Source organism: Electrophorus electricus, chromosome 16 (assembly GCF_013358815.1).
Source record: "Electrophorus electricus isolate fEleEle1 chromosome 16, fEleEle1.pri, whole genome shotgun sequence".
NCBI lineage: Eukaryota > Metazoa > Chordata > Actinopteri > Gymnotiformes > Gymnotidae > Electrophorus > Electrophorus electricus.
Window position 1 is genome coordinate 2645542 of NC_049550.1, and position 21315 is coordinate 2666856.

The 21315-nt window shown below is 40.0% G+C and overlaps 1 protein-coding gene across 5 annotated transcripts in view; it reads right to left on the minus strand.

The window, feature by feature from the left end:
* Positions 1–1089: 1089 nt before the first annotated feature.
* The window catches only part of LOC113579187 (receptor tyrosine-protein kinase erbB-4), a 165441-nt gene continuing 145215 nt past the window's right edge, over positions 1090–21315 (minus strand). For 2 of the 5 annotated variants that reach the window (XM_027012944.2, XM_035534873.1), the window contains exons 21-27: positions 10475–10630; positions 10204–10279; positions 9620–9766; positions 8692–8789; positions 8383–8553; positions 7408–7708; positions 3548–6608 (exon numbers count right to left, since the gene is read on the minus strand). In XM_027012944.2, coding sequence (XP_026868745.2) covers positions 5761–6608; positions 7408–7708; positions 8383–8553; positions 8692–8789; positions 9620–9766; positions 10204–10279; positions 10475–10630 — 1797 coding nt within the window. In that variant the 3' untranslated portion in view covers positions 3548–5760. Of the gene's footprint in view, positions 1674–3547; positions 6609–7407; positions 7709–8382; positions 8554–8691; positions 8790–9619; positions 9767–10203; positions 10280–10438; positions 10631–21315 lie in introns of those variants that run through there. The other 3 variants (XM_035534872.1, XM_035534870.1, XM_035534874.1) reach the window with 2 other exon arrangements.

The window sequence follows — 21315 nt, forward strand, 5'->3', positions numbered from 1 at the left end:
AACCTCATCATGCTGTAAAGCATTGACTCCCTCCACCCCCACCTTTTTTGGGTTTCTGATTCCAAGTGCAGGATAAAATTCCAGGAGGGATTTCTAAAAAAGCGAGGGTGTTTTGCTGCATAAACAGGCTGAGACCAGCTAGCGAGGAGTTAGCTGTTTAGTATTTATAGCTGTAACTTCAGAGAGATCATATTCAACTTTTGGACAGTTCTGTATTATTTATGATTGAAGTGATGAAAATCTTGAAGCACCGCAAAAGTTATTCATGGCATGAAAAATTATTTAGCTGATATGAAGTTTACATAAGTGATTTAAATCAACAGGGAATTTAACTGGAAAAAAATACTGAAAATGTCAGCAGCATTTCTGAGCTCTTGCATTAAACTAATACAACAGGTGAAAGGATTACACATTATTGACCTCTTCATACAAGTTTATACTGAAAACCAAAGTAGTATGTCACAGTGGTTTCTATTTGAGCTAATTGTATTCTGTTTTATTCTATTTTTATTCTCAGTGTATTATAATGGTAGTTACCCGTTTAATGTCATTAGCAGGCTCTCAGGAAAAATAATCAACATGCATCACTCCCTCTATCACTCCATTTCCCAGGCACCTTCTGCACATTGGTTAGTAGCAGTAACCAATAAGTTACACCCAGCTGTCTTACAAAAATAGCTAAACCCATTTAAAAGTGCCCCAGTAATGCAGTTTGGTGCAGGTCAAGAATAGTATGCTTATGCCACACATCTTATGTGTTCTGGTGAGATTAGGTGTGAGTAGATGCCATTGCCCCCCATTATGTTATGCCATGCGTTCAGTGGATTTCAATGTTCCAATATATCAACATTCATGTTATTCAGTGCACTGAGACTGAACCAAAATGTCAGTCCATTACTTAACAAATGCAAGAATGAATGGATACGGGGGTTCTAATTTACTTAGAGACACATGATATTTAGAACATATGACAAAATAGCATATTTGGATGCAAGACACTTAAAAATGACAGGCTAATCAAGCATACCAGTGTTCAAATATTCAATTGATCTTTATTTGTATTAAATTAAAAATATATATATATATATATATATTTTATTTATTTATTTTTTTGACAGGGTCATGTAACAAATGCAAGGAAATATATCAGTGATATATAAAGCCTCAGGTACCATATGCTGTAAAGTTCAGAGGAAAGGTGTGCCCTGTGCTGAAAAACAAAACAAAAAAAACAACACCAACAAAAACTTGAAATGGAAGAGTGTAATAAACCTAAACGTCCATAAACCTTTCTGAGAAAATCTATTTAAAGACAGACATCACACATTTTTTTCACAGTATACACAGGATTCATCCATTTGAAGCTCATCTGGGGCAGTTTGTGTGCATATAATTACAGAAATATTCCTAAGAACAGTATGGTCTAATTTTTGAAACATAATTTGAGTGAGGATTACTTTAAAGATAAAATAAACTCGCCAAAAGTTGTTTTAATAAATATAAGCTACATACACTCTTTCACACATTGGGGTTTAATTGGACAACCGAAGTACAGTATCTACTGTATCAGTAAGGTACAGTAGATAAGAAGCCTCATAGAAAGGGCCAGCAGTAGATGGTGTATTTCAAGAGTTCTCGTATCTTCCAGCAAGTCTTCTACACACATATTTACACTGTATAACAAAGAGAAAGATGGATGATAGGCCTTAAGGGAAAGGACAGAAAAAATGGGGCCACAGCAAATAGAAAAAGCAGATAGGCCAGAAGTAGTCAACGTCACAAAGCAGAGTTTGATACAAATCTTACAAAAGGTGTCGGGGAAGAAGAGAACATGACAGCACTGCAGACATAAGGTTCAAATCAGCACAGTACAATCACCCATGATAAATCAAAACCTACAGCATTCCACCTTAAACCAGCATGAAGACAGTGAATTACTGGTGACAGAGGCCAACGATGCAGGTATTTATCTATGTCCAGGTGATTTTACTGTAGAAAGATCACAATCATAAAAGTACACACAGGAACTGACACTATGCCAGACCACTACTATAGACACCACACACTGAACATAAATTAACAAAGTGACAACATAAAATGAAAATAATAATAGTAATAAAAATTCAGATATGAGAGTTTCCCTGTATTTACAATTCCATCTTGTAAATGCCTTCTGATGCTCTATAAAAATATTATTCACATTTTTTTAGTAACAACCACAAGATTATCTGTCCTCATGCCCATAACAATGCCCTTACTTTGTTGGCTCAGAAATCTTCTAAATTTTTCACACATTTTTTCACACTTCTACATTTCACACACACAAAATTCATGTGTTTAATCACTTAATTTTATATTACAGTTGTGTGCAAATTCTACTGCTTTTACTAGTTAGAAATTGTCATTTACAAAGACAAATATGTAGCAGTTAACACTTAAATGTATGTGATATGTCTGATGTGTATATATATATATATATATATATATATATATATATATATATATATATATATATATATATATATATATATATATATATATATATATATATATAGTGCAGTCTGTCAATAAATGAATGCTGACACATTTTTTGTTGTTGTTGTTGCATTGGACCTAGGTGTACTGAATTTTGGGAGGAACTCTGAACATGAACGTGTTTCCATACAGACTATCAGTTTGAATTTAGGTGGCATGTATAGCCAGGAATTATAGCCCATTTTAGGGATCCAAAGTATATTGGGCAAGTTTACCACCAGGTTTGCGCCACTGAAGAACCAAATGACCAGGTTACACTATGCTGGAACACCCACAAAATAGCCTGTAGAGTTCTTGGGCAAAGTGTTATGTGTGAGATTAAAAATGAATCTGTAACAGAGTGATGAAAAGCAGGAAGTGTGTGTGTGTGCGGCAGAGGAAGCCATCGCTGAGGTTTCAAAACACCCCACCTTCTCTGTGAGCCATGATGGGGCGGACATTACCGCCAGTGGAACTGACTCACTTGCCTTTACTGATGACATGACTTCAGAAGGGTACAGAAGCATTATAACTGCTCAGATCCAAAGGCATAAAAAAATCAGAGGAACGTTCACTTTGTAGCACAACAGCCTCAAATGAAACATACATCTGTAACCCAAAGGGCAGAATGTTCTTGACTGTCCCAGTTCATCTTCCAGACCAGTATAGCCTTAAGATACTGCATGCATTTCAGTCTTTAAAGACAAAACAAAGACTAAAGGCAGAAAGCCACCAAAACAAGCAGGAATTGAAAACTGTTGCATTATAGGCTTAGCACTATATAAATACATTTTAATTTGATTTAACAAATCAATCACTTTTAAGATATGCAGTGGTTGGTGATGCCTGTGTTCCCAGACTTTAGGCACACATTTAGTCATCCATTGCAACCAAGTAAATGGCAACTTAATTAATTAGACAGATTATTAGAATTTTAAATAATGTTCCTCTGAAATTGGGGTACTGTGTATAAAAATAATTCTGATTAGTATATGCCTCACCCTATGTATATGTAAATTACCAATTCAATAGATTGATATAAACACCAATTTAATTAAATACATTGAATTAGAGCATACATTCTTTACTTTAACCTCAAAGTCATCATTTCATGTTCTATGAGTTAAATATGGAAGTACTATGCAGAGACAAAAAGAGCAACACTGTCCAGTTCTTTTCAGATTCCACTGAATATGCCATGCAGCCCATGGCAAGTGAATTCAAAAGAAAAAAAAAAAGACTACTGCAGAGATTCAATATGTATCACTTGCTATCTCTCAGCCTGATTAAACAAATATGCTTCTTTTCCCATCCCTCATCTATTAAATACTATAAGTCATGATCATGACCTTGGGGCCTGTCAGTGCATATTAAATTATACATTTCAGCGAAGACTGGCCCATTGTGATAATGGACCTTTCCTGTCTTTAACAAAACTGTAAATCAACTTATCTGAAAATGCTAACTAATAATTGATTTAATGATATTTGAAGATAAGGCTTTATGAAAATTTGGCAGTTAAATACAGTTTGCTCTTTAGCAATAGTCTACTTTCTATAAGTCCATTTGTAGGAGAAAACTTGATTATGTCTGCAGGTTAAAACACATGTATGTAAAATAGAAACAGTCTTTAAAACACAACTGTTTACGTGAAAACAGCCTCGATCAAAGAACACTGTTAACAAAGAACAAACAGATGCAAAATACTGTGGGCCTGCTTTTAGTGCCATGTCCACTATATCTTCTGCATTTTAGCTTTGCATCCTGCAGCATCAACCCAGTGCCTATGAATCTCATACTGCGTTAAAACATGTTTTTTCATGCCTTTTTCTGGCTTTGTGCTTCTGGTACAAACAACTTGACTCTAATTCAACTCTTTGCCCTGAGATCTGGATATAATAAATCAGTGACCTGTCCAGACTTCACCATGAACCTGTCTGTGCCCTGTGGAGGGGTTACCTCCAGAGGTGGGTAGAGGTGGGTACTTACATTCACTAAATTATTTTTGATATATTTGTACTTTTTAAGTCTTTCCACTTAGTCAACTATATTTCTGAAAACAGGAAATAGAAGTTGCTCTTTGTACTAAGAGGGACATTGCAGATCTATAGGCAACTAGACACTTCAGTAGCTTTTTGGCATGATCCTTTTTTTACTCATATTCAAATTTATTTTTAACCAAGATTTACTCTTACTAAAGTTGGTGTCTAATTTAACTTTGAGTCATTACATACGTGAAGTAAGCCTTTACATTCAATGTGGTTTAGGCTACACTACTTGCCAAAAGTAATACATCCTGGTTAAATGCGGCATAACAAGCAGTCTACAGCATGGATCCCCTCATTACATTGCCCAAAGTGCAATATAATATGTTGATCCAGAATGAAGAGAACACTCTATTATTACCTGCTGGAGGATAAATAAATATTGAGTATTCTTTTTATGAAGGTTCTTTAAGTACTCCTGGAAGAGTTTGTACACTGGAAGGGTTTCATGTCTAACAGTTTTAAATGTTACATTATTTAACAGTTTAAGCCATTCCAGTTTCATTGATTTACCTTTTTGTGTTGAAGCTTTTGGCCATTAAGGTTTTGAACAATTTTAAACAAAATGATAGTTGTTTCAACCGTAAGTAACAGTTCTTAGCTTCTATTATGTTTTTGGATTGTTAAAGTAGCTGACATACCACAGGCAAAGTGAAGGGACAACTAGTGAAATTCATTCACATTATGACCAGGTTTTAGACTCTGCTATGTTTGTATCAATTCTGGAATTAAAGTAAAAAATCTGTTTTGCTGTAATTACTAATACATGATACCAGATTCTGAACCTTAAAACCAAGTCTGAGAAATTAAAGAAAATGAGGTGTTTCTTTTTCCGAGACAATCACATTTAGTCTTTTACAATTACAATATAAACTGTCAGTGTTTAGCATTTATCTCCTTTACAAAGTCTTGAAGTTACATTAAGTTCCAGATAGGATGAAGAAGAGGTACACATGGTTACACTTTTTTTCTCTGCTTTGCCTGGGCAAACATTCTGGGATGAAGTCTGCTTGGAAAGATTGGACTGACCTACTTTCCATGTTTAGTATTGTATTTCCTATCTCAGGAGCATCTGTTGTAACAGGAGAAGGGAGCCAGTGAGTTCAGTGCATAAACTTTCCAGGAACTGCTGAGGAACAAGGAAATATGTCTTAAGGTGCTGGTAGAGGAACCAGGCTCCAGAACGCAGACAGTCAGGACTTTATACCACAGTATTCCTCTGCCGGTATGGTGGAGGAGGCAGAACCATCCCTGTCTTCATGCCAGACTCTGACAGGTACTCCGGATTCTCGGCCACAGCAGACCGCATGCGGCCATTCTGCTTGTAGAGGAAACTGTTACTGCATACCTGCGAGAGGTCTTGCGGGTGCTGCGTGACCTTGGCTGGGAGGCTGTGGTGCCAATACTCTGGATTGTCAAAGGTGCTTGTGTGCATCTTGTCCACCATTATTGTTCCAGTGTGACTCATTTGAGGAACATTGCTCTGGTGAACAGTATGACCAGGGAGACCAGTAATGCTGCTTTTACCAGCAGCTATACACTTTGCCAAGGGACCCTGTTGGTCTGAGAGACCCCCAGGGACAGGGTATGTCACCTGGACCTGGTGGCTAATGTGACATATTTGGCCTGATGGTAAAGGATGACCAGGCTTACTGGGGTGATCGTTAGAGACCCCCTTTATCGAATGGGTGCTGTGACCATTTTGACTCATTGGTCCACTCTGAGGAGGCTGAACTGGTGGAATTGCAAAATGAACAGTTGCTCCTTGGCTGTGGTAATGGGGTCTGCCTGCTTGGTTGGTGAGAGGGGCATGGCTGTTTGTAGTTTCGGTTATGGTTAAGGATTGCAGAGGAACAGAAACCCCGTTTTTCTTCAGTGACTCCTGACTCACCTCACCTGCATTGTGGTAGAATGGCTCATTGTTGTACTCATCCTCGGCACTGGGATGCCCATCAGGGGTGCTATGGTATCCGGGGTTGTCAAGGGCATGAATCTCTCTGTTTTTTCGACGAGTGACAAACGGATTCTCTTCAATGGGATTGGAGGACTCTATATAAATTAAAGACAACTCACAATGAAGTTTATTAATATATACAAAGGTACAATAAATTCTTAATAAATTCTCCTTAGTTAATAGTAATCTCAAGTTGTTCACTAAACAAGATGCACAATTAAACGATTAGTAAATACTCCCTAAAACAGACCTACAAGAGGTATTTTTGCTCACAGACTCCACGTCATTGCTGAAATGTGTTCATGAGGATTCTCAGTGCCTGTGCTTTAGCTAGGTAGCTAGCTATCTAGCTAAGTAAGTGGTTCACCCAAAATGGTATGCAATGAAGCATTAAACAACTTGTTGCCTGTTAAGAGTTCTCTTTGTTCCTTCATTAATCACATAATTAAGTAGTTATACTGGTGGATTATATAAAAAAATATTGTGATGTGATGATTGTGAAGACAATAATGATGATTACTGTAATTATTAATGTAACTGGTGCCATTTTGCTCAGTGCAAAAATATAGCTATTTTTGTTGCTCTGGACTTACACAGATGAGCTGCTATATAAAATCAAAAGGCATAGTTATATGCAAGCTATGTAACATTTAACACTGCATTCATTATTATTATTGTTTTTTCTTAAGGGTAACATAAGGGTCTTTTCATATGAGCAACTACCCATACATGCGCATAAACAAAACATTTGGATAAAAGTATCAGCTAAATAATGTAAATTTAATTGTAATGTAAATTTATGTTAAAAACTCATTTATACTGTTTTTTTAGCAATCAACAGCAGACAACTGAATATTCAAGGGGAAGATATTTTTTTTACTGGAAGGGACTTACCTGAGGAACTCTTGTCCTTTCTGGGTTTCACATAGCCATCCTCAGTAGCAGCTCCTCTCTGGGTTTTCTCTCCCAGGAAGACAGTAGGGTCGGCACTGTAGCGCTGGCTGCTGCCATCCTCCCCAGCTCCAGGCTGCTTCTTCAGGCTCCCATTACAGCGCTGCTCTTCCTGGGAGGCATGAGCCACCCGCTGGACTCCTGCTGGAGCTGATGGGCTGACTGTAGGAGTGGCAGCTTCACAAGACTGTGCTCCTGCAAGCTCTTTAGGCTGAAGAGCTCCATCGTGGTAACAACACTGGTTCTGAGAGGGAAAGGGGTTATAGCACTCCTGGCACCTTTTTTCTGAAAAGAGTATACACCGACCTAACCCCTAATCACCATGGAAGGATAAGAAAAGGAACAATGAGGTCACACTACTTGTGTAAAACTGTTTGTTACTGAATAATACCTTCTCAGACTTGTAACACCTGCTATAGACTGACTCAGAAAGCAAACACCAATCATTGTTTCACAGTCATGAATGGACTAATCACAGTGGCATGTTTTGCAAGTTAGAGAAGTTCTGTTGTATTTTTTATTTGTTTTCCTTTGTTTACAGAAATTAGTTTTTGGAGGGTCGTTTAGAATGTTATGCTCTTGCAATTGTGATTCTGTGATTAACAGAATTAATGTGTGTGTGTGTGTTTTCTTTTTTGTTGCCTCCTTTTGGCCTTAGACCATCGAGCCAGTACAATAGGGTCATAACAACATCTTGGGTCCTGTCCTGTCAAGGAAATCTAGGAAAGTGGTAGTGTCCTCCCCCCAAACTCTATGTAACTGGAAATTCTTGAGAAATGTGTTTATTAAAATCACCATTTATTTGTTTAAAGCCTGAATTTCAATAAATGATCAAAAGTAAATTGTCTTCTGAAGTTCTAAGAAAACAAATACGTTGAACATATTCTTATAGTGACAGAGGTAATTCTCTGTGCTCACCCGATTGGAATCCAGATAAGGTCTGGAGGTGTGGGAAGAAGAAGGGGTATTACAGGGTTGTGGTACCAAGTACTCCTCAGCGTCCATCAGCTCTCCCAGATCTTCCTCACCCAGAAGACTCTGGAAAAACTTACTGTGGGTTGGACTGGGTGGCTTCATGCAGTCATCCCCCTGAAAAATGAAATAAAAAAAGCCTAATTACTCTCCACCTGAGAAAGTGTAAGAGCTAAGAGAGAAAAACAGTTTCTTTTTTATATGCAGGGACATAACAACAAAGACATTTATCATGTTGCCATTTGCACTACTTACCTGGATTACTAGGTATCTCTGTGGGTCTCTGGCCATCCTGCAAAACTCCACAGCAAGCTCTTTAAACTTGGGCCGACTGTCGGCATCGATCATCCAACCTTGAGGGGGTGATGGAGCAAGACGACATAAGTCACAAGGAGAAGTAAGCCCCTTCACACAACACAGTGGCAAACTTATCGTTATGATCATAGAGTCATTGGGGTACCATAGTGTTTCTTCAGTATAATGGAGTCTGTTATTAATAGATTGTGTTCCAAATACCAGAATGAAATGACATGAAATGATAAATTGAAATTCTTAAGCACTTGACCTTTGTTCAGGAAAATGGAAACAAAACAATACCTCATGTCATCACTGATTCATTTGACGGAATTCATTAAAGGTAATCTGAGAGAGTTCAAAGGTTACAAAAAAAAAAGGTGTGAAAGAAAATTGTCTAGTGTCTGCCTCTTAACCAGTCAGTTTCATATGTTTAGCTGACATCCAGGACATCACTGCTGGATGAATCAATTTACCCATGGCCATCATTTACTTGAACCCACCTCATGTTGTGTGATCCTCATTTCCTAACAATTATGATCCTCTTGGAGGGTATACTCCAGACCTTTATCTAAATGAGCAGCAATTACTAAAGTAATCAAACTGAATTTGATCTCTATCAATAGTTCATTATCTGTGAGTTTATTATGGATAAGGTTACAACTGAGTCTAATTGTAGTTAGATTTAATGCTTCTAATCTACATTTCTTGTGTACGTTTTATTTGGTTGAGAAAATTCACAATAGATCCAAATACTAATGTCAGGGACTTCTTTTTCAATCTACATATAATACAGTGTATGCTTAGAGCCTGTACTGTGATACTGTGATCTGGCCTATCTAGATATCCATGCTGAATACAGTGGGTTGAGCCTCCATATGAGACTCACATTTGACCATCACCATGTAGACATCTATGGTGCATATTGGGGGTTGAGGCAGACGTTCGCCTTTTTCCAGAATGTCTGGAATCTCACGTGTGGGAATCCCATCATATGGCTTTCCTCCAAATGTCATCAGCTCCCAGATAGTCACTCCTGGTATAGTTGATATCATAAATGTAAAAACATTTTTACTTATATTGCATGGCTCCTAAGTAACAAATTTATTAAAACTAAGATGGAATAACCAATTGTAATGTTCAATATAATACTTGTTTATTTAGGATGATAGTGGGAATGGAGCTAAGTAAATATATGATCTATTCTATTTGTTGTTTGGAGAGAAACTACACATACGTTGGAGCACGGTTGAGCACAGTTCATTTCCTTCCTGTCTACAAGTGTACAAAGATTGTAGCACACAAAATTAATTCTAAAACGTTGCACCTATCAAGGACTCTAAATCTACCACTGTGAGACCCATTTATATAGAAGCACTCACATAACTACTGTTCACAATGTAGGAAGTTCTCTTAAATGAGAATATAAAATACTCTTATTGGTAAACTACTAGCAATCATAATTCATCTCACCATAGCTCCAGACATCACTCTGGTGTGTGAACTTTCTGTAGTGGATACACTCCAGTGCCATCCATTTGATAGGCATCTGCACAACAGTAAGAGAGTGATAAAGCAAGAAAACCGCTTCATTTGCCTTTAGCAGGAGTAGTGAATAAATCTAAACTTCATCAATGCATAAGTTGAATGATATTTTCACCTCTTGCTTTTTGTATTGAGAATATAGCTATGAGCCAGGACAACTTACTGTTTGTGACAGTAAGAGTCTGGTCTGCTTCCTGACCTTGCCGCCATCTGCGTTGTACTCCTTCTCATCAGCATCAAGCAGGCGAGCCAGGCCGAAGTCTGTGATCTTGATGTGGTTGGGAGATTTCACCAGAACGTTACGGGCAGCCAGGTCCCTGTGGACCAGCCTCCTCTCCTCCAAGTACATCATCCCCTAAAAGTGTGGAAGCCAGAAAAATAAAGGAAAATATGTTAGTCTTTATTCATGACCAGAATCTGGCTGCAGGTGATTGTGGTAGCTATTGTTATGGATTTTCATTAAGGGTTTTATCACGTTTATTCCCATCTGATCATATGCTGTCATTAATATTCACTTCATGAGCTATTTCAAAACTGGTATTTAGGGATTTAAGTGTAACCCAATTCAATTGTGACATGCAGCACTAACTTTATGTTTTTCATAAGCACAGAAGTCTGTGTGACATAAAAGCCTCAAATGCAGATTCATTTTCCTCCAGACTATTGGGAAAATGAAGACTCACCTTCTTTGCACTCTTCTCTTTCACCTTATGGGTGATTCTCTTTGACCTTTGAGTGAGCACATCAAGGCTTTTTTATTAAGACATGTCATATTACATTCTGTCCCTGCAGGCAGGCTGGAAATCTGTACAACACCTTACATGATGACATCTCCTTGCATCCTGCTGTTCCACACATGCCCATCTAACCTCTACATGTGTGAACATGTACCAAACAATGATTGATAGCATTTTGTAATGTATAAATTAGTTAATTGGTGGAGGAAATGCATCAATTTTAAGACAGAATGCCGTTATCTAGGTAAATGTTTGAGGTTACACAGTTATACAGTAGAACCACTTGTTGTGTTTTAAAATGTTATATTATTATGTGTGTGCATTTGCATACACATCAGACAGCAAACTGAATCGAGCATACCAAACCAAGTTAAATAAAGCGATCGGGTGCGTCACAAAAGGAAAGCACAGGTGGATTATAAAGATAAGGTTGAAACTGAAGACTGAGGCTTGAAGACTGGAAATGTAAAAGAAGCCTGGCATGGATTGAACAAAACGATGGGAAGGAAAACAGAAACCAGATCCACTGTAACATGAATCTCTCAAATAAGGCAATTTTATTCAAGATTTGATGGGCATGATTTTAGCATAGTGTTTGAGGTTGCTTTTGTTGGTATGGTTCCACGTGCCATGTTTTTACAGGACAAGCAGGTGATTTCAGTGTTTCAAAGGATTAATCATCATAAAGCCACTGGGCCAGATGGCATTAAGGGGAAAGGTTTAATGAAATGTGCTGGGATCAGGCTTTACTCAGCTATTCCAAACTTTCATCATTGCAAGTTTTGTGCCATGGGCCTGGAAAATGGCCACAATCATCCCTATGTCCGAAAAAAACCATTAAATGATTTTAGTCCTATTGCCTTCATATTACTACTCAGCCAAAAAAATAGAGCACGTAGAGTACAAGCATAGAGCACTGAGCAAAATCATGGAGCACCTACTTTGGAAAGATCTCTAATCTCAGTTTAGTGAGTGTGTGGATCCAGTGCATATTGCTTAGAATTATTATTAACTGGATAAATAATAGTAACTATTATTTTACTGGATAAAGTTCACAATCACAAAAAAAGCAAATGTTCATCTCAGGATTCTTTTTATGGGTTTATCTGCAGTCTTTAATAAACCACATCTTCACCTCCTTTTAAAGTGCTTGTGCAATCTGCATGTCAGTAGAGGCCCGGTGTGTTGGATCTGGGAATTCCGGGAATTCCCCAGTGAGTCTGTTTTAAAAGTGTCCTGTTTGACTGCCATGTTCTGAATCCTCAAGGCTGTGTCTCCTTTGCTGTTCTCTCCCTTATAAGGTATGGAGATCTGGCCTTTTTTTCTTGCCAGAAAAATGCAGACAGTGCTCTCTACATCAACAGGTATTCCTATGTCAATACATCAATGTTGTTGTTGTCTTCAGTTTCCTATGGCTACAGAAATGGATATAAAGGTTTTGTCATTGTTGCTACAATTTTATTTGTGTTTAATTTAGTCAAATTAGTTATATTGACTTTTATAATGAATTTTACTTTACACTTTACTAAATGTGTAGTGTTTTATATGTCAGTGCCAAAGAACATTTTCCACATAATCTAAATTAAGTGGGCATTATTTCTGATTCTGATTCTGATACCTGATTAGAATTACTTGCTCAAGGGTCTCTGTACCAATGATGGAAAGGCACCAGAACAACTGCATTTAGATTCTATTACAGGTCTACAAAGCAGCTTTGTCAGTTTTCAGGATGATTAAACACCATGAAAATTGATGTCCTGCCAACACATTAATTATTTACATCAATGAACTCTAAGTCTAAAATGGAGGCCCATGGAGGATGGACATGGACAGAATAGGCACAGACAGGAATTTCTCATTTAGTGCTCAATCACCTAGTTATTAATGCTGAAATGAAAAGAAAAAAAAAACATCCTAACCTTCGAACCCATCTGGGAAAGACAAGAGTTCTCACAGAACAGTGCTGACTGGGAAACAGAACATAAAAAGGCAAGTACTCAAAGCTATGATGGCAGTCTGAGCAGGGGGCTGCATGGTTGTCCTCAGGAAACATTCCTTTTTTCTGTGCTAAACAGTGTGCCAGCACTTTGTAAGCCTTCTGCCAAAGACAGGAATCATTGCTGCTTAAAACTAGTTATACTGCAGCCACTGAAATTTATGTGGACATGCATAAGGCGGACAAAAGCTGAGTCAAGAAGATTGCACTAAAATGTATTTGGTACTAAACCTTTCCAGCGCACCAGATGAATGTGTGAGTTAATCGATGGAACAGACGCCCTGCGGGGAGAAAGTTGAGGATTCATCCATCATCACACCACTTTTAGAGAGTCACTGCATCACAGAACTCACAGCGCAGGAAGTGTACTAATGTCAGCAAGGTCAGCCACATTCACGCACACACATGTACATGCACACAGAGACACACACGCAGGCACAGCCTATCACTCCAGAGAGAGAGCTGAATTATAGTACAGCAAATTTAATTCTCCGCTAACACATTAATGGTATCGATTCCCTTGGATTGTTTACACAGTCACTCCAGTACGGATTCCAAGCTGCTGTTTTTGCCATTCTGAAAATACAAAGCTCCCCAAGATACATTATCCAACAAAGGATTTCACTCCTCTCCCTCGACCCCACACCTCCCCAACAGTAATACTGCCTAACAATAATCTGGTATCCAGCCTATACAATTACAATTGCATAAGATCCTTTGTGAGTACCACTGAAAGTGGGCCTAAAGTAGATTACCTTTGGACCCTGGACAACTGATCAATAAAGATGCTGTGATAAGGACCTGCTTTTCCTTTGCAGATAATATTAATCCACCGTCTTAAAAGTAACCGTACATGTGCATTAATGTACTTGATCAATGAGTGATAAAAGCGATGATTATTAAAAACAAATGTGCGAATGGAGGTAAGAAATCGAGGCTGATCTCTGATTCCAGTCCCTTTCGAGGGCAAGTATACATCTTAAATCATACCTAAGTCACTCATAGTCACTGATAGTCATACCTAATTAGCCTGTGAATATAAAGTAAATTCAAAATCATGAAAAAACTCTATTACAAGGACTACTACAACAAAAATAACAACCATCTTCATCAAAATCATTATTCAAGTATAGAGAGCTATAGTTAGGTTTTGTGCACTATTTACATCAGTGAATAATATACTAATCATCAGAGATTAAAGCTATTAGGCTAAATAATGCAATGTGATGCGAACTATAAAACAAACACTTTGAAGTGTGAAAATTATTGATGGACATTGAAACAACTTCAAGAGGGTGTGAGAGATCAAAGAAACAGTATGACCACACCAGAGGCCTTGAACACAACGTGTGTTGCCACTCAATGTTTGCTCAAAGCCAAAATTTAATAAATAAATTTTAAAAATTCAGTCATCCAGCAGTATTAATATAGGTCTGGTGGGCATGTGTGTGTGGCTTAGCATTACAAACCAATTCATTCCCCTTCAGGGTAGAGTAAGCCAGCCATGGGGCAGGCCTTCACATGCTCCACTAGAGATACAGTGGTGTGAAAAAGTGTTTGCCCCCTTCCTGATATCTTATTTTTTTGCATATTTGTCACACTTAAATGTTTCAGATAATCAAACAAATGTAAATATTACACAAAGATAACACAAGTAAACACAAAATGCAATTTTTAAATGAAGGTTTTTATTATTAAGGGGAAAAAAATCCAAACCTACATGGCCCTGTGTGAAAAACTGACTGCCCCCTAAACCTAATAACTGGTTGAGCCACCCTTAGCAGCAACAACTACAATCAAGCCTTTGCGATAGCTTGCAATGTCTTTTACATCACTGTGGAGGAATTTTGGCCCAGTCATCTTGTTGTAATTCAGCCACATTGGAGAGTTCTTGAGCATGAACCACCTTTTTAAGGTCATGCCACAGTATCTCAATCAGATTTAGGTCAGGACTTTGACTAGGCCACTCCAAAGTCTTCATTTTGTTTTTCTTAAGCCATTCAGAGGTGCACTTGCTGGTGTGATTTGGATCATTGCCCTGCTGCAGAACCCAAGTGCGCTTCAGGTTGAGATCATGAACAGGTGGCTGGACATTCACATTCAGGATTTTTTGGTAGACAGCAGAATTCATGTTTCCATTTACCACAGCAAGTCTTCCAGGTCCTGAAGCAGTAGAACAGCCCCAGACCATCACACTACCAGCACCATATTTTACTGTTGGTATGATGTTCCTTTTCTGAAATACTGTGTTACTTTTATGCCAGATGTAATGGGACATGCACCCTTCAAAAAGTTCAACTTTTGTCTTGTCAGTCCACAGAGTATTTTCCTGTGGCTGTGTGGCTGAAGATGACTGGGTCAAAATTCCACCACAGTGATGTAAAAGACTTATTGCCAGCTATCGCAAAGGCGTGATTGGAGTTGTTGCTGCTTAGGGTGGCCCAACCAGTTATTAGGTTTAGAGGGCAATCAGTTTTTCACACAGGGCCATGTAGGTTTGGATTTTTTTCCCTTTAATAATAAAAACCTTCATTTAAAAATTGCATTTTGTGTTTACTTGTGTTATCTTTGTCTAATGTTTAAATGTGTTTGATGATCTGAAACATTTAAGTGTGACTAACATGCAAAAAAATAAGATATCAGCAAGGGGGCAAACACTTTTTTCACACCACTGTATGTAAGACGAGAGGTAGAGGTAAACCAATCAAATGCTGCTAGAGACCCGAGGGACAGGGTAGGAGTGATTGGGGTGGGGGGCATCAGTGTGGCTCCACCCATTCCTGTCCAGCTGGCATATGTGCATTACCAGCAGATAAAGTTGCTCTGCAGTGAAAGCGGAGATGCTCCCTATGTGCCCTATTATAACGGTATCTTGCCTACGGCTGGGGAAATAACAACGATTACACTTACACCATGCTGAGGGCCTCATTAAGGGAAATCTGGTTCTTGAAACAAAGGTAGAGGTTTAGCTGTAGAGAAACAGTTACAGATACACTGAGGACAGTAGGGGAGAGAGAGAGAGAGAGAGAGAGAGGACAGAGGGGGACAGAGTGACAGAAAGGCAGAGCAAGAAGGTGAGAGAAATGGAGAAAGATGCAGATAAATGAGAGAGAGAGAGAGAACAAGTTGCCATTTCTATCTTTCATTACAAAAGTGACTCGAATCTCAGTGATCCCACAGTCCACTCAGCAGATGGTTTCAGATTCCAGACCACTGCCCAGAAAGTTGGTGGTTTGAAATCTGTGGCTGGTTAAAAAAAAGCTAAAAACAACATATGACTTTACAAATAAAGTTTTGTTCTATCCTATGAATTTTCTCAGTAGGAGGCTTCTAAATATATTTTGCTCTGTGTTTGTATGACTATTTTCTTCTGACAGCAGCCAAAAGCATTAATACAAACACACACACACATACACACACACACACACACACACACACACACACACACATATATATATATATATATATATATATATATATATATATATATATATATATATATATATATATATATATATATACACATACACACACACACACACATATATATATATATATATATATATATATATATGTAAGTATATTTAAGTTGCTTTGGCTGTGTCCGATACTGTTACCTGGACCTCTCTTGGAAAGGTGTCCAAATGCTAGAACAGTCTGGGCGCCTTCGTTAAGAGTTTCACTAATCCAGGCATGTGTTAAGGAGTGAACAACCCTGTGACCAGTAAAGGCATATAAATGCAAATGAACCTGTGGACATGCATCGGTAGGTAGCAGAACAAAAACATCCATGCAAGGACATAAAAAGAGTGTGTTCAGAATGTAAAATGGCTAGTCTCCTGCTGGCCAGGGGTGGTGATTTTTAATATCTTGACATGCGCTGTAGGCAGAGAGTCATATATTTAATAGCTATCTTCTTTCTTGCCACATGTGTTTACATCCAAAATCTTTTGGACAAGCTGGGGTCAACATGACACAGAGTGGGGGAAGAGTCGATGGCTAGGCTCTTCTCTTTTAAGCCAATAACAGAACAGGCCAAAACAGGCCGGAACAGGATAGAACTGGCTAGAGCAGTCCAAAACAGACCAGAATAGGGCAGAACCTGTGACGTAGATGGCACAAATGAAGTGAGAGGCGAGGCAGAACAGACTTGTTCTTTATTTTCCATTAGGAATGTAATAATATGAAAATACTCTAAGATGAAGCGTCTTTGTAGTATTTGCGTTGCACCGACAGGCACTTGAGGTTTTGACTGCTAATGCGCAGTGCAGTCTCTCTGAACCTGCAGAAATATATAGTGACAGGTAATGAGGAGCAGGCATCTCCTGTCAAAAGGCAGGTGATTGTGAACGGGGCAGGTTAGTGGTACAGTCACTGTCTGGAGTAGGTGTGTCCCTTCTGGTAGGAGACCGGCCTACCGTGACAGAACCCCCAACCCAAAGACCCCGCCAGGCTCTTGGAACGTGCCTCGTCCTGCCGACTCGGGGCAGGCTTCAGCAAGTGCAGCCTATGGAAGGAGGTAACGAGGTCAGGGTTCAAAATCTGGGAGGCCGGAACCCAACTGCACTCCTCCGGACCGTACCCCTCCCAGTCCACCAAATATTGCAGTCCCCTCCCTCTCCTTCAGGAATCCAGCAGGGTCTGCACTCTATACACCGGGCCCTCTTCCATTTCCAAAGGTAGAGGCAGGTCACCCAAGGAAGCTTCCTCTTCTGTGAGGGACCCTGTAGGACACCTCATTGATCTGGTCATTTATGGTGTAAGGGCCCTCATACCTGGCCTTGCTTGTGGTGCCAGCAAGGCCGTCCTTGGTGGAGACCCACACCTTCTGTCTGATCATGAATTGAGGGGTTTCTCCCCATTTTCTGTCCACCTTTATCTTGTAGGCAGTGATCACCTTACGTAGTTTCTGGTGCATCTCCTCCCAGGTCCGTTCGCTCTCCTTGCACCATCTCTCCACTGCTGGCTGTTCTGATGCAGGGGTGTTCCAGGGGTAGAGAGGTGGTTGGTAACCTAAAATGCACTCAAATGGGGTGAGATCAGTTCCCATGTGGCACAGAGTTCTGCACCTACTCCACCCATGGGAGGTACGTGCTCCATGTCTCTGGTGCTGACAGTAGAGGCGCAGGAAGTTACCAAGTTCTTGGTTCACCCTCTCCACTTGCCTATTAGCCTGAGGGTGATAACCGGATGTTAGGCTGACTGTGATGTTCAGCTTACCTAACAGTTCTTTCCATACCCGTGATGTGAACTGGGGGCTGCGATCCGACACAATGTCCTCAGGTAGGCCAAACTGTCTGAATACCCGGCAGAATAATATGTCTGCTGTTTCTAGCACAGTGGGCAGGGCTGTTAAAGGGACAAGATGAACCATTTTAGAGAACCAGTCCACGATACTTAGGATGGTGGTATTGCCCTCTGAAACAGGTAGGTCCGTGACAAAGTCCACCATCAGGTGGGACCATGGTCGAAGGGGCATAAGAAGGGGCAGAAGCTTACCTGCTGGAAGAACGCATGTCATTTTACTGTGGGCATAGTCAGCGCAAGAAGCCACATATCTCACCACCTCCTTGTTTATCACTGGCCACCAATAGTGCCCCGATCAGCTGTGTGGTGTGACTGGCACTTTGGTGTCCTTTCCCCAAAGATGTATGCACCCACATGATGAGAGCTTCCTGATGTTTTGGTGGCACATAGATGTGATTAGGAGGGCATTGTGGATGCGGGTTGGCTGCCTTTATTCATCGGTCCAACTCCCACTCTAGAGATGCCAAAAAGCATGAGGGAGAGAGAACAGGTTCCGAGCTCAACGATAGGGCTTCTGCATTGTGTTGCCAGGAGAGCGCGTCCGTTCGAATGTTCTTCTCCCCAGGCCTATAGGTGACCCGGAACTGGAACCTGGAAAAAACAGATTGACCATCTAGCCTGTCTGGCATTTAGTCTCTTGGTGGTCTGGAGGTATTCTAGGTTCTTGTGGTCCATATACACAGTAAAGGGGTGTCGCGCTCCCTCTAGCCAATCCCTCCATGCCTCGAAGGTGACCTTCATGGACAGCAGCTCCCTATCCCCAATGCTGTAGTTCCACACTGCCAGACTCAGTTTTTGGGAGAAGTATGCAATAGGTCTTAGACCGCCTCTCTCTCCTGTATGTTGAGATAGTACAGCGCACACTCCTGTCGGAGGCATCCACCTCCACCACAAATGGACAAATGGTCAATCTGGGTCAGGCTGTCATAAAACTGGCATTGTTGAGAAAGCAGTCTTGAGCTCTTCAAATGCCTTTTCTACCTTGGGGGTCCATTTGATCCTTCAGGCGGGGCCCCGGAGCTGGTCTATAAGGGGCCTTGCTAGAGAGCTGAAGGGTCAGATGAACCTCCGGTAGAAGTTGGCAAAGCCAAGAAAATGCTGTTGTGCCTTACGTATGAGTGGTCTGGGCCAAGCCATGCGGCCAGAGTCCAAAATTCCATGGGTAGCTCCGCCGCAGATCTCAATCCCTGCTTCAAGCATAAAAGCGCTTGTTCGCAGAGCCTCCCTTGGTGGGGAAGGTTAAACACTGCTCGTAGTTCCCTCAAAAAACTGGACGCGAGCCTTATCCGTGAGCTGGGAGATAATAAATGCCACTTTAGTGCGGTCAGATAGTTGTGGCTGGTAGCCGAAAAACAGTTCACATTGAACTATGAACCCTTCGCAGGTTTCAGGATCTCCTCTGTACGCCTTAGAGGAGATGATTCACCCCTTCAGGCACCGGTGGGCTAGCGGGGAGGTTGTTTGTGCCAGGCAGTTGACGTACTGGCCGAGAGTCTGTACCATTGATCGAACTTCCCCGATTTCCTGCCATTGCTGCTCCAGCGCCACCATCTGGGTAGCCAGCAGGTGAGCCCAGTCAGGGCTGCTCGCTTCGCTTCCTGGGGTCTGCACATTCTGTGACATAGGCAGCACAGATGAAGCGAGAGGCGAGGAAGAACAGACTTGCTCTTTATTTTCCATTAGGAATGCAATAATACAAAACAACTCTAAGATGAAGCGTCTTCGTAGCATTAGCGTTGCACCGACGGGGACTTGAGGTTTCGACCGCTAATGTGCAGTGCTGTCTCTCGGAACCTGCAGGAATATATAGTGACAGGTAATGAGAAGCAGGTGTCTCCTGTGAAAAGGCAGGTGATTGTGGGCAGGTTAGTGTTATGGCCCCTGTCTGGAGTGGGTGTGTCCCTCCCGGTAGGTGACCGGCCTATCGTGACAGAACCAATAACAAGTTGTCACTAAAAGAGCAATATGAATTGATGGCAGAGAGCTTTCACAACATGTACATCCACAAATTAACTGACATTATTAGTAAATTAAATACCTGGACAATAATTGTTTTTTAGTAGATGTAAATGCAATTGATAGCTCAAACAAATTGCTCTAAAGTAAACAAAGAAACCTAGGATACGTATTTCAATTTCAAATACAAGTAAAACAACATAGTGCAAATAGTTTGCGCTGAAGAAATGCAACATGCATATAAAATAATACAATTCAATAATACAAATAATAAAGTAATACAATTGTCACAAATAAATATACAATAAAACAAACTGCACACATACAGTGTATACACAATACAATGCATATAAGTATAATATAAACAATATAAGTCCAAAACCAATCCCGCTATTTATATGTTTTGATTTTAAAATTCTTTACGTGTTTCTTCTATATAATTATTAAGTCTTGATAGAAAATTGAGAATTGACCTTAATTTGCTCATGTGCGTGTCACGTTGGAACATCTTGTGGGCTGAAGAGACCCGTTGTCTTCGTGTCCTTTAGATTTCAATGTTCTTCTCGTACTTTCATTTTAGAAGCTGTCTATTTAAGGTCTCAGGTGATTAGTTTTAGTATCAGCGCTTCCTCCCTGAACTCGTGTCAGGGGAGGGCGAAACCCTGGACTGGACTGGAGATACAGTCTGTTATGGAGTTAAACCCTGACCTGGACCTGAAGCCCAAAACAGCCAATGCCACCACAAGCATCTTAGAATTCTCAAAAACTGTACCACTTGGCCAATAAATCATGACAATAATCTGACTTGCTCTCATAAAACAACACCAAGATGTGAAACTTGTCCCTATTAAGACCTACACATCAAATCACGAACATACTTTCAGAGACAGCTGGGTGGTTTTTAATATGCAAATGATGGATACCCTACTGTATATATATCAAAACAAAACATGTATGAAGTATTAAAAAACAAAAAAAGAAACAAACAAATAAATAAATCAGAAAATCAGCCTCTATAGGCTACAGTGGAAAGTATTTAATGTG